Raw genomic sequence first — 25725 nt, 5'->3', positions numbered from 1 at the left:
CCTCTCCCGTTGCGGAGCACAGGCTCCGGACGCGCAGGCTCAGCGGCCATGGCTCACGGGCCCAGCCGCTCCGCGGCATGTGGGATCTTCCCGGACTGGGGCACGAACCCATGTCCCCTTCATCAGCAGGTGGACTCTCAACCACTGCGCCACCAGGGAAGCCCCGGAAGTATTTGAGATCACCTTGGAAAGCTAGTTGATTGCTTTTTAAAATTTTTTTAAATCTTTTTAAAAAACTTGAAATATAGTTGATTTACAGTGTAGTTGATTGTTTTTACAGCCTCCGTCAACTGAACCCAACCCTTTGTCTGCCCTTTTCTCTGGATGCCTTCCATATTCTGAGCAGGCAAACAAAACCACTTCCCACCTCTTGCATTCAGCCAGCCAGTGGCCATTGCCAAACCTTTGTCTGTGGCCTGTAGTGGCTTTGCCTCTTTCACCAAATCCTGTCTCCCTTCTGCTTTGAAAAGTCACCTCTTCCGTATAGCCTTGACAGATTCTGCTCTAATCATCCCGATCGTTCCAGCACCCTCTGGGTTCCCCACCTGCACCCCAATCTTGGTACCCAGGTGCTGCATGGAACTTGAACCACTCAGAGGGTGTTTCCTTGACTATACTGTCACTGTGCTTTTTCACCTAAGTTATTTTATCTCTTCTAGAATAACTGCGAATGCTTCCAGAGCAGAGAGCATATATATTCGTTTCCTTGTGATATTTCCCAGTAGTGTTTTGTGCACAGTTGATACTCAGGAAAGTACAACTCTTGCTAGTCTCCATCACTGGACACTTGTTGATTCCATTGATATGTGTTTTCCTTGGGAGTCCCTCAGTACTTACTGTCCATATGTTCATGCTACTAACAGTTATCAAGTGTCTGTTCAAATGCTCTTGCTGAGAGGTCACGCCAGCCCTCCAAACCTTCTTGTCTTTGGAACAGAGGATTATCATTTCACATATACCCGCTTTATGTGAGCAGAATTTTATGTGGCATCCTGGCTTTCAGAATGAATATTCCTGCTGAAGAGAACCCCTTAAAGTAAGGGTTCTCAGACTTTTGGACTCATATACTAATAATATTTCAGTTGAAAAATGAGGGGTGCCAACAAAGTTAGGCCAACTTCTTAATTTGTCAAGGAAAGACTTTTCATTTTAAAAGCATCATCTGCTCTCCCCGTTAATTCATAAAAGGAAGAAGATATTAATCCAGAATGGGTGACAATGAAGATATCACAGAGTAGCACTGGTCCCTGGCCACAACAGGATTTGAAAGGCACCGCTCCAGGCGGCCGCATCAAAACCTGGCTATACACAGTCAGTACATGGGGAGATTACAGACAGATTCCGGACATCCCCCAGCTCTGCTGAGTCAGCATATCTAGGAGTGTGGCTCTGGAATCTATATTTTCACCAATTTCTCAAGTGATTCTGATACACAACCAGATTTAGGGATCACCTAGGGTAGAGTATGTAAGTTAAAGAGGTACAGGAAATATGCCATTTCTCTCATGCTGATTTAGCAGAGTTTTTATCTTATTACTTTATTCTTCGGGGGTTTTCGAACCCATGGGTAGGTTTTCGAAAGCAAATAAGAAAACCTTCATCATAGATTTGGCAACAGTTGACTCCAAGAAGATCATGGCTCTCAGCCCATGGGAACCACACTTTGGAGTTTGTTAGGTAAATATCCGTAGTATGGATTTTTCTGAAGGTGCAGGATTTCTTCTCTAACATTCCAGTTATCATGTTCTAGGCAGTTCTTGCTCGGTGACTTGTTTTATTCTTATGCTGTGGCCAATTACAAGCTGAGATAGTGATCCCAGGGAGAGTATGAGCTGTAAATGGGCTGTGAAATGGCTTTTTCTTAGTGATTATCCGTGGGAGGCCTGGAACGCGAGGTGGGCCCGGGTCTGTTTGGAGGCGTGTGCTGTGCACTTCGGCTGCCTGATGTGAATGGCCCCCGGGAAGGAGCCACGTACCGATTGAAATGTTAGCGAACAGCTGGCACACCCCGCCCTCTTTGTGGAGGAGGCAAAAAATATTTAATTTTTGCATTTACAGCTTTGCTTGATGATAGCAGGGCTCCACCGTCAATGACTTCTTTTTCCCCTTTGCTCCAGATGTTCTAGTTGTCAACGTGACGTTCTCCTTCAGTTCCTGGAGTGTGTCAAAAAGATTCAACTTTACCAACTGCTCATCATTAAGAGAGTAAGATTTTATTTAACATGTGAATATTCTCTCATTGGTTTTAATGTATTTATTTGCTTTACTCTTCGATTTCCTGAAGACCTCTTTTGTGGAGGAGAACTTTCCAAGGTGCCTTTTGGAGCACTGCCTAACGGGAGACAGGAGAGCCTCTGAGCTAATAAGCTGACTTGTTCAAGCCCTGCCAAGTGAGGTGGAGCAGAGAAGAGGCCAACAGCTGTGCTTGGGTGTATTTTACCCACAGGGAAATGCATCCCTCCAACCAAGCGGTGGCCTTGAAGTAACAGGCGAAGGGGTGCCGCTAGGTTCTCACCTGATCAGACTGGCTTTGGGAATTTGAGTCAAGGAAGAGAGTCTGAGCATGAGATAAGGGGAAGTCACGGTCAAGGAGAAGCACAAGAGGAAGTCTCTGTCATCAAAAGAACATGTATATTGTGACCCACGTTTTTGTACTGCGTTTGGCCCTGTTGAGCTATGTACCCCCCTGAGTTAGGACCACACTTCACTCCTTGCTTCTAAAGCAGACGGAAGACAGAGGAAATATGTCTCCCAGATTCCTGGTTTTCCAGCTGCAAGATGGGATGGATGTTCCCATGGAAACAGTGGGAAGCTGTATTATTAGTGATTCTATAGCTCTTTCAGTGGTTTGCTTGACCAACTGTGTGAGTACCAAACGTGGGTTTCTTTGGGTCTGGTCTGGGAACCATTGTTTCTTCAGGGTAAAGGCATTCGAACTCGATGCTGAGTTGGGAGGTCACCCTACAGCTATATGAACAGGAGCCGCTGGACTTCACCTTTACCACCGCGGCACTTTGAAAGAGGGATTGAATTCAGTGATTTCTAACAAGCAGAACGAATTCAGGGAGGAAAAACACCAAACTTGATACAGAGAGTCCATGAAAATGGGGAAGAAAAAGAAAAAGGGGGAGAGTTACATAGATCTGTGTAGCTCAAGGAGAGTTTAAACAGAACACAGCTCCTGCACCCACGCCTGTAAGGCCTGGTGAGAGGAAGCGCCTTGCCCCAGGTCCGCAGCTAGGTAATTAAGAACCAGACCTCAGACCCACAGCTCCCCAGAGGGGGAGCACCCTTTCCTTGGGTACCTACTTCCCCTTCGAAAAGCACTTAATAAAGTCATCACACTTGAGGGGTAGCGATAAGAGCGCACGTCACAAACCTGCTTCTAGCGCACTTTGGTGGCGGGTGAACCCTTAGGCGAGCCTGTGCTTTCTTCTCCCACCGAGACTGCCTTTTCTGTAGGTCAGAGTCTCAGGATGCCTTGGCATTTCTGGAACAGTACATGAAATGCACATGTGTCCCCTCTCCCTGATCTAGTCCTCTCACTGTCCCCGGGCTGAGCCTTCCTTTTGCCTCCTTTGGCTACCTTTCCAAACCCACCTCGATTTCCATTTTTATTGTTCTTGCTTTAACACTGATTATCCTATTAAGTGCTTTTCAAGTCTTCCGCTGTTATCCATGCATGGTTGTTTGATTAGTAGACACAGTTCTTCCTTAATTTGATTAAAAAGCAAACACTGGCACCCTGTTTTCTCTGCTCGCCAGGTAGCACTTTTATTTTCCCGTCTTCCAGGCATTTGGCAGTGTTTCTGCTCCAGTGAGTAAGGGTGGGTTTATGGGGGGGCTGGGGGAGATCAGTCTCCAGAGGGAAACTTACCTGAAGGTAGACAAATAGCAGAACTGGATTCAGAAACAGATTCAGTGGGTTCCTGTTATCTACTGACATACCCGGTGACCCCAGCTTCAGGTTTCCATGGCAACCCCCCAGCAAGTGTAATGATGGTCCGTCAGCCCCGAGGGCTGCCCAGAGCAGGGCATAAAGTCAGTACTATATCCCTAGCCCCAAAGGACTGTCCTCTCTCCCCTGGGTGCCTCACAGTCTATCCAGGGATTTTTTTTCTTCTTTTAAATGCTCGCATGCAGCATCACAGAGGGAAATTCTAGGATATGAACGTTTTCCTAAAAATGTGGGAATTAAGTTGGTTTTCTGTGTTGCCAGATGCCCAGTATGTATTGGAACTGGCTGTGCTTGGTGTGAAAGTGAGAGAAAATGTATCCATCCCTTCACAGCTTGCGACCCTTCTGATTACAAGAGGAACCAGGTAAGGTGACATTTTCAGTATTACAGGGTTTAACCAAAAATAAATATTTGTGACCACCTAGCCCCAGCCTGTCTTTTGCCTTTATTTCAAACTTCGAATTTCCACCAGTTCGGATGTTGAAGGGATATTCTTCATTTCAGGACCTCTGTCCAGTGGCTTCTGAGAAAGGGGCCCCACCCAAGACAGCAGGAGGAGGAGAATCCAAGGAGAAGACAAGTAACAGAACCACCCAGGGCTTGCAGGTCAGACCCTGTTTTCATATCGATAATGGGAAAATCCCCCTTTGAATGGCAATAACATCTCCTGCTACTTTGGGTTCCTTTTAAAAATTACCTATTTTACTTTCTACCCAAATTCCCTTTTTTACCTTTGGTTTTTAACCAAGTTGCATTTAATTGGTCAATACATCAGAAGCTGCACACTCGCATAAAATAAATTAAAAATCTGTAATTATGAAAAATGAAGGCCCGGTAAAAGTAAAATTTTAAATCTGACTTCGTGGCTCTCAGGGAGAGTTAGAAGGAAGTATAGAGCACACAGCACTGAGGGGATTTCAATGTTTAACCACATGTTATGATTGCATTTTGGGGGGGGCGGGGTATGTGAGGGCTAGGCGTGTCTATGCAAAATATATAAACGAATCTCTTTGGATTATTTTTCTTTGCAGAGATGATCTAACCAGTAGTCAATAGTGTCAAAACAAAGAGTTGTGTCTACGTAATAAATATACATTTCTCTTCACTTCTCAAAACTGTTTTTCATGGAAAAATACTTTCCATGAAATTTCTTTGGAAATTCCTCTTATTTTCTTCACAGTAAATCACCAAGCTCAACTGACAGACGTGTTTGAAAAGAGAGAACATGACCATGTAAACATTTCCGGGTAGATGCATTTAGTACACAAATGCTGACTTCATTCATTTGATGGAAGTTAATTGAGCATCTACTATGTGGTGAAAAACAAAAAAGGACAAGTTCTTGTTCTTATTAACCTTGGGTCTAGTGGGAGCAGACAAATTAAAAACAGTAACATGCTTTGTTCTTAAAGGCTCAGTTTTCTGTTTCTTGGCTAATCTGTGGCTTTGATGTATCCATTTGCTGCTACTTAAGGTCAGGTGCCAATATAAATAAGTAGCACATTTGTAATCACTACCAAAATGTTGAGAGTAACTTTAGGTGAATTTAGCAACAAGCAAAGGGAATGTGAATCAAAATGGATTATGAAGTTAATTAAAGGCATTAGAAAAGCTTGGTATGCCAGTATCTTCAGACTTTTATTAAAGTCTTTGAGGTTTTATTAAGTGATGAGCCGCATTTCTCTTCCCATTGGTTTATGAAACTAAGGCATAGTGACAGGTGTTTGAATCAGAAAGGCAGTGGCTTTTAAAAAAAAAATTAAACTTCTCCTTTGTTGTTGTTTCAGTTGTTTTTTTAAAATTTCGGTAAAATACACATAACATAAAATTTACCATATTTAAGTGTACAAGTTCAGTAGAGTTAAGTACATTCACATTGGTGAGCAAGCATCACCACCATCCATCTTCAGAACATGTTTCATCTTGCAAAACTGAAACCTCGTACCCATTAAACAATAACTCCTCATTTTTTCTTCTCCCAGCCCTGGCAGCTACCATTCTCCTTTCTGTCTCTATGAATTTGACTGCTCTAGGTACCTCAGTTAAGTGGAATCAAACAGGATTTGTCTTTTTTGTGACTGGCTTATTTCACTTAACATAATGTCTTCAAGGTGCATCCATATTGTAGCATGGGTCAGAGTGTCCTTTAAGGCTGAATAATGTTCCATTGTTTGTATATATTACATTTGCTTATCCAGTCATCCATTGATGGACACTTGAGTCGCATCCAGCTTTTGGCTGTTGTAACTCATACTGCTATAAACAGGTGTGTACAAACACCTCTTCAAGACCCTGTTTCAGTTCTTTTGGGTAGGTACCCAGAAGTGGAGTTGCTGGATCATATGGTAATACTATTTTTAATTTTTTGAGGAACACCATTCTGTTTTCCTTATCGCTCTGACGTTTTACATCCCCACCACCAACAGCGTATGAGCGTTCCACGTTCTTTCCAGCACTTGGCTGTTTTCGTTTTTTTATAGTATCCGTCTTAAATGGGTATAAGGTGGTATTCTCTTGTGGTTTTGATTTGCATTTCCCTACTGATTAGTGATATTGAGACTCTTTTCGTGTGCTTATTGGCCATTTGTGTGCCTTCTATGGAGAAATGTCTATTCAAGTGTTTTGTCCATTTTATAATCAGGTTTTTTTTGTTGCTGTTGAATGGTAGGAGGTCTTTATATATTTTAGATATCAACCTCATATCAGATATATGATTTGCAAATATTTTCTCTTATTCTATAAGCTGCCTTTTCACTCTGTTGATTGTATCCTTTGATGCAGAGAGGTTTTTAATTTTATTGAAGTGCAGTTTATTTTTTTATTTTCTTGCCTGTGCTTTGGGTGTCATATCCAAGAAATCATTGCCAAATCCGATGTCATAAAGCTCTTATTCTAAGAGTTCTATAGTTTTAAGCCTTATATTTAGGTCTTTGATCCATTCTGAGTTAATTTTCATATATGGTGTAAGGTAAAGATCCAACTTCATGTCTGTGTGGGTATCCAGTTTTCCCAAGACTGTTTGTTGAAAAAAACTGTCCTTTCCCCCATTAAATATTCTTGGCACCCTTATCAAAAATCATTTGACTATATATGCAACAGTTTACTTCTGTGCTATATATCCTATTCCGTTGGTCTATATGTCTCTTCTATTTTGTAATAAGACACTGTTTTGTAATAAGTTTTGAAATCAGAAAGTGTGAGTCCTTCAACTTTGTTCTTCTTTTTCATGATTGTTTTGGAAGAAAAATAATTTATTTTGAGGTAACTGTAGATTCACATGTAGTTGTGAGAAAATAATACAGAGAGATCTCATGTATCTTTTACCCAGTTTCCCCCAATAGTAACATCTTGCGAAACAATAGCACAGTATCACAACCAGGATATTGACAGTGACAACAGTCAAGATCCAGAACAGCCCTGTCACCTCAAGTCTCCCCCACGTTGCCTGTCTATAGTCACACCCACTTCCTCCCTCCCACTCTCTATTTCTGACCCCTGGCTACCACTAATCTATTCTCCATTTCTATAATTTTATCACGTCAAAGACTTTAAACAAATGGTATCACCCAGAGGTACCCTTTGGGGACTGGCCTTTTTAACTCAACATAATTCTCTGGAAATTCATCCAGTTCTTTTTTTAAAAAATTTTTAAAATTTATTTTACTTTTGGCTGTGTTGGGTCTTCGTTGCTGTGCACGGACTTTCTCTGCTTGTGGCGAGCGGGGGCTACTCTTCGTTGCGGTGCGCGGCTTCTCATTGCGGTGGCTTCTCTTGTTGCGGAGCTCAGGCTCTAGGCACGCAGGCTTCGGTAGTTGTGGTTCGCGGGCTCAGTAGTTATGGCTCGTGGGCTCTAGAGCGCAGGCTCAGTAGCTGTGATACATGGGCTTAGTTGCTCCGTGGCATGTGGGATCTTCCCAGACCAGGGCTCGAACCCGTGTCCCCTGCATTGGCAGGCAGATTCTTAACCACTGCGCCACCAGGGAAGCCCCATCCAGTTCTTTTATGCATCAATAGTGTCTTCCTTTCTATCGCTAAGTCGTGATTCAGACAATGACTTTTTACATTTTTATTTTAAAGGAAAAAGTAAGGTCACGGCATCCTGTTTTCCTGTATTGTGTCTTACGGAACCTTTTGACTTTTGACACTATGTGGTTAAAAGAACTGGGGCCACCAAGGGAGCAGGAGGCGGCGGTAATGAACAAAGCCCAGACCTGTCTTCAGTGCTTCTCTGTGAATGACCTTTGTAGAAAGACATCTTTTATTTTTAATTAATTTTCATTGAAGTAGAGTTGATTTACAATGATGTGTTAGTTTCTGCTGTACAACAAATGAATCAGTTATACATATACTTATATCCACTCTTTTTAAAATTCTTTTCCCATATAGGTCATTACAGAGTATTGAGTAGAGTTCCCTGTGCTGTACAGAAGGTCCTTATTTTATATTGGGTTGGCCAAAAGGTTTGTTCGGGTTTTTCTTTAACATCTTACGGAGAACAAAACCTGAACGAACTTTTTGGCCAACCCAATGTATAGCAGTGTGTACATGTCAATCCCAATCTCCCAATTCACCCCCCCCCCCGCCCCCGCCGCTTTCCCCATTGGTAACCATAGGTTTGTTTTCTACATCTGTGACTATTTCTGTTTTGGAAATAGGTTCATTTGTACCATTTTTTAAGATTCCACACAGAAGCAATATCATATTGGAGAAAGACATCGTGTTGATACTGAAATGTTTTCTTTAAATACGTGACTCAGTTGAGAAACTCAGTTTTGGTTAATAGGGAGTGGAGTAGTGTTTGTCTCCGGAGGGATTTCTCATGCTTTGTGAGACACTGCTGTCTTCTCATCATCATGCGGAATGTGTAAATCCAGGTTTCCAGTTTGATGCTCATGCTGGCCTTGAATGAAGCACCGAACACTCTATTCCTAGCAGAGAAGCTTCGAGGGCTTTCATTCAGTGCATCGCCCACATCACATACATACTGAGTGCTTCCTCCGTGCCGGGCATGGGGACGCGAAATGTGAATGATACAGACATAGTCTTGGGCTTCCTGATGCTGAGCTAGGGTTGATTCTTTCTGCAGGTGTTTATCAAGCACCTAGTAGATACCATTACACTGAGCTCCATGGATACCACAGGGCGGGGGGGGTGGGGGTGGGGAACATGTCTTGTCCTCAGTCTCAAGAATCTTATATGTACATGAGCACATAGATAAGAATACAAGATAAAAAAATATTAACCTAGGGAAGGTACCAGGCCGTATACAAGCCCAGAGAACCTCTCTGTGCCTGGGGCCTTGGCTTAGTCATTCCTGATCATTTAAACCCAGTGCCTGGCGGGTAAAAGCGCTTAATCGGTGTGGTTGGATAAAGTCTTTGATGGATGGAGACAAGATGGCATTTCAGCCAGTAGTTGAGGGAAGGAACACGTGGAGACAGAGGAGTGGGTCTTCTAAGCAGAGGGGCTAGCACTGCAGAAGCATAGTGGGTCACCAGAAAATTCCAGGGTACCCATTACGGGAGACCCTAAGTGATTCGATTTGGCTGGAGCAGAAGGATGCAGGAAATTATGGGACAAAACAAGATTGAGGGCTTCCCTGGTGGCGCAGTGGTTGGGAGTCCGCCTGCCGATGCAGGGGACACGGGTTCGTGCCCTGGTCCAGGAGGATCCCACATGCCACGGAGCGGCTGGGCCCGTGAGCCATGGCCGCTGAGCCTGTGCGTCCGGAGCCTGTGCTCCGCAACGGGAGAGGCCACAACAGTGAGAGGCCCGTGTACCGCAAAAAAAAAAAAAAAAAAAAAGATTGAAATGACCCTGGAGCCTACACCAAATACAGTGCTCTTCAAGACCTTTTTTTTAAATGCATGAATTTGCTCATCCATGGATGTGGCATTTATGAGAGAGGGTTCCTGGCTCAACCCCTGTTATGCCCTGTTGCCCTCACACTGTTTCATGACCCTATGTCCCATCTCTTGACCGTGACCTAAAAGCACATATTGTCATGTACCAGGGGGCTGCGTTAGGAAAAGCATCACCAGAGCAGGGAAAATAACTCAAAAATCTACATTTGCCCTTTGGATGGGCAGTATTTTCAGCTGTAAGGGCCAGTCTCTGTCAGAGACGGTTGGCCCTGTCGCCCTGCCCTAACCTCTTTTCCTTCCTTTTCAGAACAATCTTATATCTGGTGCCTCCACCTGCTGAGAGAAGAGGTGGCTGCTCTTCTTTCCTGTTGTCAAGGAAAGGTTGTGGAGATCTGTGATATGATGTTGTTCTAATATTTGTTACGCTTATCGCCGCCGGGTAGAAATACACCATACAAAATCATGTTCTCCTGCTCTCGGAGAATATATATTCTTTCTCTTCCTTGTGACTTCTCTTCTCTTCCTCCATTACTTTTGATTGCATTTTAACTTCTCCCAGGCAATCCAAATCACCTCTTTCAGGGTCCTTGCCTTGAAAATGAAATCAACTTTATTATATACCTTGTTGAGTAGCTTCTGTGGGCCTAGCACTGTGCTGGGTGCCGTGGGGTTCACTGCCAATTGCTCCTTTATTCACTCATTCGTTCATTCATTCATTCAAAAAGTGTTTTTTAAACACCTACTATGTGCTGGGCAGGTAGGCAAAGTGTGTGCCCTTTGGAGTTTACGTTGTAGAACTTATAATATTTTAAAGGAAGTAAGATTCATTTTCATGAAGCATCTGAGTGTGCGCAATGGAAAAAGTTACGCACAGGAAGGCCAGAATGTGCTAAATTGAGTAGTGGCGACCTGTATGTGTGCAGCCTGTGCTATATCCTGAGCTCAGAGTGCCTCTTTATTTGAACCTCACAATGGACCTGTTTTCCCCATTTGATAGACAAGTGTTGACTTGCACAGGGTCAGTAGGTAGTAAATGATAGACATGCGATTTGAACCCAGGCCATCTGACTCCAGGGCCCACAGCTTTAATCACTGCTCTATACTGTGTGACCTCAGTGTAGTATTGATGATAGAAGTCAGTCTGGAAGGGACTTCTTCTCTTGGCATTAGGCTGGCACAGCCTGCCCCATCCATGGCCTGGGCAGGCTGTCAGGGGGGTGCGTTAGCATTGAAGCCCTTGGGACGAGGGGGGTGGGCTGGGGCACAGTCAGAGTGAAGGAGTTGGACCCAGGCAAGGCTGGCATCTTTTCCAAGACGGGGAGAGCAGAAGAGCCTTCAGATGGGAAACTGAGGCCTTCAGGAGAGGGGAGTGGCAAGTGTCTCACGGTGAAGTTGCAACTCAGCAAGGGGGTGGGGTTTGAGTGGTGGGGTCTCTGCTAGAGGGGAGACGCTACCCTCCCTGGTCACAGAGTCCTGGGCACCCCGTCCGGGTCTCAGGAGTCCCATTCGGGAAGATCAGTGACGAGGAGTAACTACTTTATAAACTGGCCTCGGCAGCCTCGCCTTCAAGTCCCCCAGGTCACAGAAGCAAGCCTTAATCTCTCTGCACAGGGCCTTGGTCTGTCACCTTCTTATCTCCAGGTCCATCTCAGTTGGCATTCTAACTCTTGACAATTCCTGGACCAAGTTACATTCCAGTCTCCCAAGGACCTGTCCCCGGGGCCCCCACCAAGGGGCATTCACCTGGGGGCCGAGCAGCGGATGGACACAGCCTTTTCGTTCTATTTACTGCTTTCATTTTTCCTCGGCGGGATTGTATTTTGCTGTTTTCTTTCCACGTCTCACCTCCTTTTACACTTTACCGTCTCCACTGCTGGTTACCACTCTTCTCAATTTATACATTTCATTAATATATTACTTCCATCCTTTTCGGTCATTAATAAAGATGTTAAATAATTCTGAACCGAATACCCCTGTGGGGCCTTACAGGACACTTTCCTTTAATTAGTTGTGGTACCTTTCATCTCTCTAATGTCCTTTGGTTTCAGATTTCCAGCTGGTTTTCAATTCATGTGACTTTTTATCCGGTCCCGTTTGAACTAATTTCGCAAGTGAAAATCTGAGAGATGTTTTACTGAGTGTTGATTCAGGTCCGGGGCTATGGAGAGCTTTGCTATATTCAGATTTTTTTTTTTAAGAAACAGAATAAGAGAGTACAATTTGGTCTTAATAAACTGAGCCTTCCTAATGTACCTCTTTCCGAGATACATTCTTTTCAATCATCGTGGTAGTTTCTCCATTAATGTCATGGTAATTTGAATTGTGTTGACGTCAGACTTCACAAAAAGTGCTCTTACTGTCAGGAGTAATCCTCTTAGACCTTTCCAAAGATAACTAGTTCTTAGTGATTGTGCTATTTCCAGTGTCTTACAATGACTTTGTTTTTTAAAAATAAATAAAAATAACTGGCTATTCTGTAATTACCTAGTTAGCCAGTTTCTAATGTGCTTTTTTATACCAAACAGGGAGTGATTTAAACTTGTGAGCAACCCGAGCTCATAGTATTTTATGAAATAATTTTAAATTGTGCAGCCGTTTAAAAATAACTCTTAAGTCTTTAAAATGTAACTGACAGGAAGTGGACTATTCTGAGGTTAATTGCTGGGCAACCCAGGGCGATAAGGGTTACAGCCAATGGTATTTTGATTTGATAAATAAATGGAAATCCTTGGACATAGGATGAGGGAGGAATTTCACTGTAGGGCTGTAAGGAATTATCTCTTTGCATCAAGCTAGATTATGTTTTTAAATTAACCCCTTGTATGTGTCAGTTTATGGGACCTGCTACTTCATTTCGGGTTGTGAATTAATTTTTGATTAAAATACAGAAATAGATCTAAAATGTTGAGTGTGTGGAGAGATCATTCTTGGCCTTTTGTCTGTAATAGATTTTTAAAGGATATTTATCAGTAAAAATAGAAAATGTTTTATTTCTAAGACTTGTTGTAGCCAGGTAGTACACCCATATAAGAACCCTGTTTTTTTTTTTTTCTCCTTGTATACCTGTGCTGTTTATTTAGTGAGATCCCCTTGGTAGCTCTTTACTGCACTTATTAAGATTAAAAGGGGTTCTCCAAGCAAGCAAAGGACAACTAATCTGACCCTCTTTCCAAGCAGACAAGAAGCATCTGCTTTCATGAGATAGGCCAGGGCTGGATCCCATCCTAGACAGCCAGTGGAAACTTCTCGAAACAATAAGGTTTTAAAACCAAATCCTTTTGAAGCTGTCTCTACCCAAGAGGAAATAAAAAGTTAATGAGGCGTGGGGCTTCCCTGGTGGTGCAGTGGTTAGGAATCCGCCTGCCAATGCAGGGGACACAGGTTAGAGCCCTGGTCCGGGAAGATCCCACATGCCGCAGAGCAACTAAGCCCATGTACCACAACTACTGAGCCTGGGCTCTGGAGCCTGCGAGCCACAACTACTGAGCCCACGTGCCACAACTACTGAAGCCCATGAGCCTAGAGCCCGTGCTCCGCAACGAGAAGCCACTGCAGTTAGAAGCCCGCGCACCTCAACAAAGAGTAGCCCCCGCTCGCTGCAACTAGAGAAAGCCCACGTGCAGCAACAAAGACGCAACACAGCCAAAAATAAATAAATTAAATAAATAAATTTATTTTTAAAAAGTTAATGAGATGACGTGGCGGGTCCTCTGATGGTATTTTTAGAGCCGTTTAAGGAGCAAAATGTAATCCCCTTTAGAAAATCTGTTTTAGGTTAGTTATAAGGCTCTCTTCAGCCTCTCATGAGAGCGAAGAAGTAGCATTTACTGGGCATGTTTGAAATTTTGCGTGAGCAGACATCAACAGTCTAAGAAGTGAGAAGGGCTATCTTCAAAGAAACCTGAGAATCATAGCTGACTTGGATATAAATGTGAGTCTGCACTGAGGTTTAACATAAAGCCTCTTGCCTCCCTAAGAAGACAGTGGATCCTCTAGTACAGGGGTTGGCAAGATTTTTTTCTTCAAAGAGCCAGACAGTTAATATTTTAGGCTTTGCAAACCACATGATCTCTGTCGCAGAGACTCGGCTCTGCCGTTGTAGTACAAAAGCGGTGACAGACAGTGCATAAATGACGGGCGTGGCTCTGTTCCCAAAAAACTTTATTTATGGACACTGAAATTTGAATTTCATGTGTTTACACATGTCATGGAATATTATTCTTCTTTTGACAGTTTTTTCATAGGCTGTACAAGAACGAGCAACGGACTGAATTTGATTTGCTCCAGGCAAATCCAGGAGTTTGCTCATCCCTGATCTAGTGCACGCAGAGGTTATGTGTCCTCCACAACACCTAGCGCTGTCCTAGGGATCCTGTAGGTGTTTAACAAATACCTGTTCACTTAGCTGTCATCATGTCAGAGCAAAGAGTAAGCCTTTTGCTATCCAACACACACTTGGCATTTGCAAGGGATTTATCTTGAAGTCTTCGCTAATCCCCCCCCATTCCAAGTACCACTCTTGCAGATAATTTCCCCCATAAAATGCAGTCAACTCTAACAGCATAATTAAAGTGACCCTTTCGGGCCCTTCGTGATTCTATAAATACGGGGCTCAAGTCCTTTACTAAAGTGATTAAAATAAATTCTGCCACCGAAATCAATTCTCTGTCGTATTACATCATTACTGTGATGACATACACAATGAATTTACCTCAATCTGCAAAACCGATCCATGGTGATAATGAGTGATGGTGACTGCTTTACCATATAGCACGTGGGTTTCTCAAGGACCAGAATGATAAAACATCCTTTCAGCAGGATGGGCAGCCCCAGCAGTGCAGCAAGTCCGTCGTGATGAGCATTATACATACAAAGGAGCAAAGGACCCTGGGCTGCTTGAAGAAGCAGGTGGTAGGCAGGTGCTGGATGTGACTAAAGCTCCCCCAGTGCCTTAAGTGGCTTCCTCCTAGACGTTATCCTCTAAGTGGATACACTCTGTGTTTATGATTTAAGCCGAATTTCACATGATTAAGCATCTCTGGACCTGGGGGTCGTTTTCAAATATCAAGAGTGCGAGTATGAAAATTCACTCATGCTAAAGATCCGCTGAGCTTTCTATTGGCTAGAATCTTAGAATCTTGTCCTGTCTGGTCCATATTGTAGAAGAACATAGACTTTCTGGAAATGGTCTACAAAACAACTACTAAATGATCAGAAAGACGGTGGCATCTGTAGAGAAAAGTGAAAGAAATCAGGATTGTTTTGTCTTTGAAAGGGAAAATGATTCTTGCCATCAAATAGAGGGCTTTTTTAAAAAGGAGAATTTGATTAAACGTTGCAAATAGAGAAGTAAGGTGCATAAATCTATGTGAGATGGGGCCCCAGGTACGAGGGATCCCAAGGGAGACTTTCTTGATAAAGAAAGGCCTGATAAAGCTTGTGATGGGCACCAAAGAGAAGATGGTATCTGCAAACCAGAGAATGGAAATGGTTGGCCCCAGTGGTTTAGGCATGCAACTACTTGATATTAGGTGACTTAGTTGATTTCCTGAGATTTTTTTTTTCGCTGCAGTATACTCCTTGATTCAAATAGCCTACTGAAACAAACAAAAACTAGGAACTGCTTTCTTGGGAATTAAATTTATCCAGAATGACATTTATTCCAACTTAGTGATGAGTCTGGTGCTGACTTACAGTCAGTGGACTGCTCGTCTTTTCCTTCATTTTGCTATGTTGTGAGCCTGCAGAGGCTGGAAGGCAGTGAGCAGTTTTGAGACTCTAGTGATAGCTCACTCTTCAGACAGAATGTCAGACTCTTCAACTGTATTTTCAACTGTCTCGTGAGACAAAGACTAATTGGTTTGACCTCATGCTGTCGCATGTTGAGAGACATGAGTCTTCAGCCCTCTCCCTTGAATTCACTGATTTCATTAAACACTGTCTGCTTGTGTTTGCAAAATGTTGTAATTTCCCAGTGATTTCTTCGAACTGCAGCACATAAACAGATTTTTTCAAACAGTGCCATTTCTTAGCTTTGATCTTGTGTTTGAATCTTTTCCTTCCAATAGGTCTTCTACATTAAGTCCATTGAGCCACAGAAAATATCAACCTTAGGGAAAAGTAATGTGATCGTCACGGGAGCAAACTTTACCCAGGCATCGAATATCACAATGATCCTGAAAGGAACCAGTACTTGTGATAAGGATGTGTGAGTTGAAATATGAGTAATTTATTCTTCGTAATGTAGTGAAAAGCTAAAACTTACATCAAAGGAATAGCACTGTGATTAGAATCTTTATATAGTTAATTTATTTCCATGTGCCAATTTGAGCCAATTAGTCTGCATATTTGATATAACATAATTTCAATAAGTGAAATAATTTAAGCACCACATTTAAAGTTAATTGTGGGAGAATCTGTCCCATGTTACCCGCAAAATCTCAGTATACAATAATTCCAGGATGTTGCCTCTTGGGGTCTTATTTTGTTTTCATGAACAAAATCAAGTGATTTGAGTAGCAAACATCATTTTGAAGATGATCCACTTAGAAAAATAGTTGAGCACTTTGGAATTTTACAGGAAAATAGGACCACACTTTCAATGTATTACAGTTGAAAAAAAGAAATTTTCTGATCCATTGTATGCTTTTTATTTATTTTTATTTATTTATTTTTAATTTTTTTGCGGTACGCGGGCCTCTCAACAACTGTTGTGGCCTCTCCCGTTGTGGAGCACAGGCTCCGGACGCGCAGGCTCAGCAGCCATGGCTCACGGGCCCAGCCGCTCCGCGGCATGTGGGATCTTCCTGGACCGGGGCACGAACCTGCGTCCCCTGCATCGGCAGGTGGACTCTCAACCACTGTGCCACCAGGGAAGCCCCCATTGTATTCTTTTGGGGCTTCTCTTTATTGGATTGGTTTCAGGCTCGAATAATAACTCAGTGGAACATACATTAATTTAAAAAAGAAGAAGGAAAACAAAACACCCCAACACTAATATCTGGTCAGTGTACCATTTGAACATCATTATTTCGATGACCTGTTTCCCCTAACACATCCTTTCAATGAAGCTTTGAGAGAAGAAAGTCTCAGTATTTCACTAACACTCTTGTGCAAATGCTACCCCACAAAAAGAGAGAAAATAATAATAACATAATAGGGCTTCCCTGGTGGCGCAGTGGTTGAGAGTCCACCTGCCGATGCAGGGGACACGGGTTCGTGCCCCGGTCCGGGAAGATCCCACATGCCGCGGAGCGGCTGGGTCCGTAAGCCATGGCCGCTGAGCCTGCGCGTCCGGAGCCTGTGCTCCGCAACGGGACACGCCACAACAGTGAGAGGCCCGTGTACCGCAAAAAAAAAATAAGAATAATAACATAATAGATAATTTGAGTTTTCTGCTTGTTAGTGTTTATAATTGTGAGCTAAGTTGAAGTAAAAGATGTTGCAGTCTACGTGAAGTGTAATACTGACTTTGTTCTCATCGTGGGAACGCGCTGAAGACAGTCCATTGAAGCGTGGTGTTTTGGTTCTTAACTACTGAAACAGATTTGTACAGTGTTTGAATCTGCCACACTTACTTACTGAGTTTTCTGTTTTAATTCATTTGCTGCATTTAACTGCCACCCCCTTCCCCTCCTAGCAGTAAATTTGGGATGTCTGTCATTTTGATGGAAAAAGCTGCTCACTGGGGGCTCTGCTCTGTTCTGCTATTTACCAGAATTATCAAGCACACATTAGTGGCTGTATTTGTGCGACCCAGGTATTTTTGTACCATTTATCCTGGCTAAATACCCCCCTGCAAAAATCTTTCATTTTGTGTAGCAAAATCTGTGAAGTTAGACACCTGTGTGTTCACTGAAAGGCAATCAAATTCACTGGAAAATAAGTCGTTTTTCCTAGCATTACCGTGTTTCTGACTGTTTATGCTCTCATTCCAATTCCGAATGTGTCTTGAGATACTGCAGTTATTAAATTAAATGACTAAGAGAGACCTTTCTGCATGTAGCATTTCAGTAACCACATCTGTGTGGTGAACCCAAGTTCATGAGCAGTAAACATAATACCCAGTTAATCCTATATCTGAGTTCATGCCATAATCCTAAAACTCTTTTATTATGGTATTTTGTAATGCCTAATTACTCTGAAGAGAAAAATATAAGGATAGTAGTGGAAGGACCCATATTTCTGCCTCCTTCAAAAATTGATAAATAAGTGTGAATATTAATGATCAGCCATTTTACAATGAATTTCCTAGAGCTTCGCTCTGAATATAAAATCTTAGAATGTAAATTTGAGGTGGTATAAGTACAAACCGACTCAAATTTTTTTGAATTTGCCTTATTGTTAGAATCTGTTATTACTACTTAAAGGCTACGTGCATTAAAGTAGATAATCGTGCACGTAGCCTTTAAGTAATAATAATAGATTCTCACGTGGCATAATTATACTGAGCATTATTCAGACAGAACCCCATCTTCATGACTTGCGCTTTAGAGGCTCATTGTAGACGGGATGTACAGAGGAAGCTGCAGGTTACAGAGGGAGTGTTGTAGAAGGCTTTGTTTTGACTGCTGAAAGGTGTTGAGGGCACACTCTGCAGATTTCAGGAGCACCTAGGACAGTCCCAGCTAAATTCCCATCTGGAGCTCCTCGGGAGGCAGCTTGGTTCTGATGCTGATTGATTCTGAGACCCCTGGGCTCTTGGCATGGACTTTAGTTTTGCGCCCTCTGCTCTTTGAACAGCAGAATCCCCATCTCTGCCTGGGGTTGGGTTCTACCACACCCCTGCCCCAGTGTTTGACTGGGACTTCTCTTTTTTCAAGCTTTTCATCATGGAAATTTCCAGTCATACACAAGAGAAAAGAGTGTAACAAACCTCTCTGTACCCTTCCTCCAGCTTCAAAACTTAACATTCTGCCAATTTTGTTTCATCTATCTCCTCCGCATTTTTGGAAGTGAAGGAAGGATGGCGGCTGGAGTTTTTAAAAGATGTACCAGGACTTCCCTGGTGGCGCAGTGGTTAAGAATCCACCTGCCAATGCAGGGGACACCGGTTTGAGCCCTGGTCCGGGAAGATCCCACATGCCGCGGAGCAACTAAGCCCGTGTGCCACAACTACTGAGCCTACGCTCTACAGCCCACGAGCCACAACTACTGAGCCCGCGTGCCACAACTATTAAAGCCCGCACGCCTAGAGCCCGTGCTCCGCAACAAGAGAAGCCACCACAGTGAGAAGTCCGTGCACCGCAATGAAGAGTAGCCCCCGCTCGCTGCAGCTAGAGAAAGCCCATGCGCAGCGATGAAGACCCAATGCAGCCAAAAATAAATAAATAAATTTTTAAAAATTAAAAAAAAAAAAAGTAAAAGCATATCCCAGGATATCTCACCATATCCTTTCACTCATAAGTACAATACTTCAGTATATATGTCTAACATATAGCCTTAGCATACTCAACAAAATTAATGACAGTTCCTTAGTATACTTTAATACCTAGTCCACGTTCCACTTCCTATTAGGGCTTCTTAAAGGCAAGGGTTACGTTTCCTTCTTTCCCCACTTCTAAGGGAAATGCAAATAAAAACATAAAAATGCACAAAAGAAAGAGGAACCCAGCCCCCAGAGAATACCCATACTGAGTAAGTGGACCCTGATTAATCGGCAGTTGCCTGCGGCTGTTCCGATAGTTTGGGAGCTGTTGTAGTTCAAGTGAAATTCATATCCTGTCCCCTTGGGTAATCAATTGCGCTAAGGTCCGTGTCATTGAAGAGTTCTTTTCTACCCCTTTCTAGGATACAGGTTAGCCACGTGCTAAATGACACCCATATGAAATTCTCTCTTCCATCAAGCCGAAAAGAAATGAAGGATGTGTGTATCCAGTTCGATGGCGGGAGCTGTTCTTCGGCGGGATACTTGTCTTATATCGCTCTGCCCCTCTGTTCCCTCATATATCCTGCTACCACCTGGATCAGGTACTTTCTAGAGCATATTTTTCTCTTGTTGTGGTTAACAAGGTCATATGCATAAAGATCATGGATTTCACGCAAATAAATATAGAAATGATTGTCATATCTAAATTCTCCTCACAGAATTTCCTCTGTAGGATTTATTCTTAGGAAACAAAGGTATACCTGATAAGCAGCTTGCTTTCCGTTGTCACAGTAAACACTATGAGTACATCTTGTTTTACTCTTAGCTGTGGCTGCTGGGAAACTCACAGCTAAAATGTTTGCTCAGACTCTGCTTTACGTTCAGATCGTATTAAACCTTAGGCATTTGAAAATTTATGTTCAATTGTAGTAACTAAACCTAGGTTTCTGTTACAAATACATAACCCTCTTCATTACATTTCATTCCTGCCCATGACACAAAGCTGCTTCTTTCTTACATCTTTCAATTTATAACCTTTAGAGTAAGCTGTTTTGAATAATTTGAGGAAATATTGGGAGCTATCTAATGCAAAACAGTATCTACATTTCAAAGATGTGCCCTAAGTGAGAGACGGACATTCCAGAGAAGCTCTTGTCAGGTGACTCTTACATTAAGAAAACAAGAAAACAACTCCCCCTTAGCTGAATTTAAATTCACATTCAGATTTTAGAATAGAACCCTAAAGATAGTTTCTCCTCCTAACACAGCATGAAGCTAACTTTCAAAGTACTGTCTAGGTGAAACTACAGATGCAGCTTTGTTTTAAAAAAAAAAAAAAAAAGAAAAAGAAGAAAATCACTTCTGATATTCCTGTTTAAGATGAAGTGAGCGGTGGATGTATTAGGCTGCTAGGGCTGCCATAACAGAGCCACAGACTGGGTGGCTAAATCACATAAATGTATTGCATCACATTTCTGGAAGCTAGAAGTCCAAGAGCAAGGCGCTTCCAGGGTTGATTTATTCTGAGGCCTCTCTCCTAGGCTGGTAGAGGGCCATCCTCTGTCTATGCCTTCACAATGGTCCTCCCTCTGTGCTTGCCTGTGTCCTAATCTTTTTTTATAAGGACACCTGTCGTGTTGCATTAGGGCACACCCTAATGACCTCATTTAACCTTAATTACCTCTTTCAGGGTCGTATCTCCAAATATAGTCACATGCTGAGGTACTGGGTGTTGGGACTTCGATTCTGCCTGTAATAGTGGCATGAGGAAAGCTGAAATGTCCAAACCAATGCTCCAGCATGGCACTATCTGCCATGGGTCTCAATCCTTCCTATAAATAAAAGCAAACATCGATGCGGCACTCCCCACATGCCTGGTGTGTTGGATCTGTTGACTCAGAAATCCTCACAAGCCTAAGGGGTCCGCTATGAGTAGCCCTTTTTGCCAATGAGGAAACTGAGGTGGGGAGCATTCAGACAACTTGCAGGTTCGGGGCAGTCTGGCCCAGGGTGCTGTGCTCTGAGCCACCAGTGTTCTCCTTTGTTGTAAAATAAGAGGATTCTTTGTTGTGGCCTCTCCTGTTGCGGAGCACAGGCTCCGGCCGCGCAGGCTCAGCGGCCATGGCTCACGGGCCCAGCCGCTCCGCGGCATGTGGGATCCTCCCCGACCGGGGCACAAACCCGCGTCCCCTGCATCGGCAGGCGGACTCTCAACCACTGCGCCACCAGGGAAGCCCAACATGAGGATTCTTAATGTCCAGTCACCTGTGACATTCTGAGCCCGTGTCTCTTGGCAGAACATGGCTCTGCAGTCTGACCGGTGGTGGAGCACACTTGGCCTGGTTTTCTAGTAATGGTGACAGGCTGGCACGAGGCCAGCTCAGCTCTTCCCTCTTGTGGCTGGAAGGTTCAGGGCTTAATGTCGTCCCTCTGCCCTACACAAATTGGCCTGCTCGTGCCCACCTCCTGGTCTTGTCATCATGGGCTCGGCTGGCCGATGGAGCTGACCTATCCAGGCTCCTGTCCCCTGGAATGAGCGTCTCAGTGACCTATGTGAACGGGAAAGGGTGGCCAGAGCTGTGGACAGCTGTGTATTTCACATCTAATGACCACTTTGCTTAAATGCAATTATGTGCTAAGAATATGTGAAATTATTTGGCTTAGTTTCAGAGAGATAGGACATAAATGTTACTTATGTGGTTTACCAATAGGAATTTAGACTTATAATGTCATTTATAATTTTACCTTGTCCAAAGTATTCCCTGTCTCCCTACATAAAATATAATCGGTAGGTTGGGAGTTTGATTTTGAAAGCTGTTAGATTGAAGTCTTCATATAGATTAAACAGTAATCAAACAAAATTCTATTTAGTGAAATCTTTTCAAGGTACAGCTGATGATCTAATTATATGTGGAAACATGACACAGCAAAACTCAAAATTCTATACAAGAATTTGGACATTTTCTTAGACTTAAAACAGGATCCAACCTGAATTTTTATATTTATGTATCTTAAAAACTGTCAGTATCATGAAAAGACTTTTTAAGCTGTCGTGCGTTTGAAATTAGAATTTATTAATTTGCTCTCAAACATAACTGAGTTTAATATTGAGTACGAATAAATGGATGGTTTTATTCATAAATGCAAAATGCCTGTGTGTTTATCTATGAAACTCCTCTCATTGCTTTTTGCCTTGCAGTGGTGGTCAAAATATAACCATCATGGGTCGAAATTTTGATGTAATTGACAACTTAATCATTTCACACGAGCTAAAAGGAAACATAAATGTAAGTCTTCAGCTGCTTTGTAATAATAGTTATTTTCAAGGATGATTTTGTTTTCATCTCACTCAGATATGTTGGGGTGTATTTTTTGTTCCTGTGCCTTTGTGCTGTCATAAGCTTTTACCTGTTGCATGATCTATAATAAATACCATCTGTACTATAATGGAAATAATAAGACCTCAGACTTGGAGTTGAGAGTTTCGAGGTGTGGCACAGAGGGAAGAGAGGTGATACGACAAGACCTGCCATCTCCTCCCTGTGTAACAAGTCACCTTGATGAGACAGTGTTTGTGAATACATGTGAGAATGCCTTGTGAGTGGCTGAGGTGTGATGGAAGGAAGAGCATTCCTGTGGAGAGTAGGTGGTAGTGGTCCCACCACACAGAGCACGCTGTGGTTCAGAGGTGAGGTGACCTGTGGAAGTCCCAGAGATGCTGTCAAGTGCTTCTCCTTCTCTTGCCCTTGTCTCTTTGACCTGGCTTGGTGCCTTCTTTCTGACCTCACCTCCTCTTGCCTTTCCTGTCCCCGCACAGGGGTCTGGCCCTCAGCCCCACTTAGTTCTTAGCCCAACACGATTCACACACGGGCCTCGTTGTGGGAAATGATGAACTTCAGAGACAAGTCGGGGCCTCTGAGTGCACTTCTAGGCTCTTCTCGAAGGCTCTCCCCATTCTCTCTTCCCCTTTCTGTCCCTCCTTCATGAGAGATGTGAAGATAACAGCCTCTCTGAGGCCCAGCCGGGCCACTACCTGCCAAAGCTGGCAGGCATGTTAGCGGCCACAGACCCGGCCTCCGCTTGGAACCAGGGTGGCTTCAGGTCTAGGTCCAGGAGGCCTTCCTAAGTCCTCCTAGATCCTTGTCATACACATGTCCGAGTCCTGACACCCTTCAGAGCCAGTTCCAAGCCTCATGTTGTATCTGATTCCAGGCCCCATCTCCATGATGTCAACACATCCTGTTGAGTGGTTCGTAGAGACTGACCCTCTTACCAGAGGCATTGCCTGCATTTGTGAGTGAACTTGCTCTCCCTCCCCAGTGCTGTCCCTATATCAAGTAGAATTCACTGAGCACCTACTGTGGGCCAAACATTTTCCTGGCTGCAGGGACAAAAGGTAAAAAAGAGAGTCACGCTGCCTTCACCGAGGGAGACGGGTAATCTACACTGGGATGGAAAGCTGAGCGCACAGGCCGTGTTGAAGTTCTAGGTCCTCTGGTTCCCTTCCAGCTCAGATACCCCACTGTGTGTTTTCACATGAAAGAGAAATTAAACTAGAGCAGATTTCAGCATGTCTGTGGAGTGGAGCGGTATGAGCAGGTAGAAGCAGGGGGGCAGAGGAGACACTCACTCACAGGCCCCTGATGGGAATATTGGTGAGTCCTGCTCTGCTGGAGCCGAGAGGATGGGTCGGGAATGAGCCAGAGGGACGGCTGCAAAGCCACGCTGGGCCGGAAGAGAGGATCAGACTGAAACGTCTGCCCTTAACTCTGTAGGCAGTGGGGAGGGATTGAAGATCTTTGAGCAGGGAGTGACGTGAGGATAGGTACCCTTGATGATGATGATTTTGGCGATGGTGCATAGGATCGTATGGAGAGGCAGTAACTGAAAAAAAGCCTGGGAGACCCATAAGGATGCTCTTGCAGGTATCTAGGGATGGTGGGGAGATGACGGGTCATCTTTGTAGCATGGTCGTTAGAAGGAGAATGTGAACGACATCCTGGGAGTGGGGGCACAAAGGAAGAAGAAAAGAGCTCCTGAGATGGAATCTTGCAAACAGCTTAATTTTAAGGAGTGAAAGAAAACAAGATGGCCAGTGAAGGTGGCCAAGAAGTGCTCAAAAACTAGAGAAAAAGAGCATTTCGGATGACACTGGTATGGAAATTTAGAGAGTAGAGAATGAGGTTAGGGTGACCCTATCACCAGGAATCTTTCTAGAAGGCGTCTTCAGCAGAAAGCCAGCCTGCTGGGGTTCCGGCTGTTGAGAGGGCTGAGGCAGTGGGTTTTGTGGTTTTCTTCATGTCGCCAGAGATGTGAATGAGAGATTCAGGGCCATTGTTTGGAAAGGCGTTAAAGGTGAAGGGATGTTCTGCTTGTCCACATCTCAGTGCCTTGCATCAGATTTTCCCACCTGTTGCTTCTTCCTACCCTCTTTTTAAAATTCCAACATTAGTTAGACAGCAAATAACATAGAGGAAAAATCCCCATCTGGCAAATTTCCTTTTAGGAGCCTTAGCTGCTCTTCTTGAGAACGTTTGTCAACCTCCCCTCTCCCAGCAGCTTTCTCTGCCCAACTCTCTGCACACCTGAAAATGACAGTATTTACGTTCGCTTGTTTGTTTTAAATAAGCCTGTAAAGTGGGCCACCCTTTCTGCGTGGTTTCCCATCTTCATGCTCTTTCTTTCGTGGGAGCTGTGTTGTCCCTTTTACTTTTGTTTTCCTCTACTTTTTGTTAGGCCTGCAAAGCCTTTTCCTCTTGTGGTTAGTGATTTCTGCTAAAGCACAGGGGTTCGCCAGCACAGAGTGATTGAGCCAGCAGACGCAAGCCTGCAGCCAGCCTTGCCGAAGAACTGGCTCCTCCCTTCCTGTAGTTTCCCAGGACTCAGCCTTGACGTCTTGAAGGACACACAGGCCCGTTGGTGCAGTCTTCCCCTTTCTCTAGCTGACTTCTCTTCCGAGTACCCTTTTTTCCTATTGTATCACCTTCTTCTTTCGTTATTACTAATAATATTAATAATCATATTAGCATTTGTTGAGTGCTCTTTTGCATGGATTTGTAAGCATTTTTGCATGGATATTCTCATTTAATTTAGTGAGACCTCATCTCATTTAATTTAGAGTTAATTCAACCCCATGAGGTGGGTATGCTGTTATCCCCATTTTACAGAGGAGAAAACAGAGGCACAGAGAGGTTCAGTTGCCCAGGTCACTTAGCTCTTCAGTCCCAGAGCTGAAATTCATTAATGAAGCTGTCAAAATGCTCTTTCCTTCTCCCTCAGGTCTCTGAATATTGTATGGCGACTCACTGCAGATTTTTAGCCCCCAGTTTAAAGAGTTCAAAAGGGCGTACAAATGTCACTGTGAAGCTCAGGGTCCAGGAGACCTACTTGGATTGTGGAAGCTTGCAGTACCTTGACGACCCCAGATTTACAGGGTACCGGGCTGAGCCTGAGGTGGACACAGAATTGGAAGTCAAAATTCAAGTATGTCTCTCTCATTTCGGGTGGGAGGATGTGCTCCCCTCCACAGGGAAGGT

At 43.6% G+C, this 25725-nt stretch overlaps 1 protein-coding gene across 1 annotated transcript in view; it reads left to right on the top strand.

Moving 5' to 3' along the window:
- The window catches only part of PLXNC1 (plexin C1), a 141996-nt gene that overhangs the window by 63872 nt on the left and 52399 nt on the right, over positions 1–25725 (top strand). Inside the window, exons 7-13 of the mRNA XM_019952201.3 lie at positions 2118–2205; positions 4220–4322; positions 4463–4564; positions 15891–16030; positions 19612–19791; positions 22389–22476; positions 25469–25672. Coding sequence (XP_019807760.1) covers positions 2118–2205; positions 4220–4322; positions 4463–4564; positions 15891–16030; positions 19612–19791; positions 22389–22476; positions 25469–25672 — 905 coding nt within the window. The remainder of the gene's footprint in view (positions 1–2117; positions 2206–4219; positions 4323–4462; positions 4565–15890; positions 16031–19611; positions 19792–22388; positions 22477–25468; positions 25673–25725) is intronic.

Source organism: Tursiops truncatus, chromosome 11 (genome assembly GCF_011762595.2).
Source record: "Tursiops truncatus isolate mTurTru1 chromosome 11, mTurTru1.mat.Y, whole genome shotgun sequence".
Taxonomy (NCBI): Eukaryota; Metazoa; Chordata; class Mammalia; order Artiodactyla; family Delphinidae; genus Tursiops; species Tursiops truncatus.
Note: the sequence above shows the minus strand (reverse complement) of the source record. Positions and strands in the feature narration are given on the sequence as shown.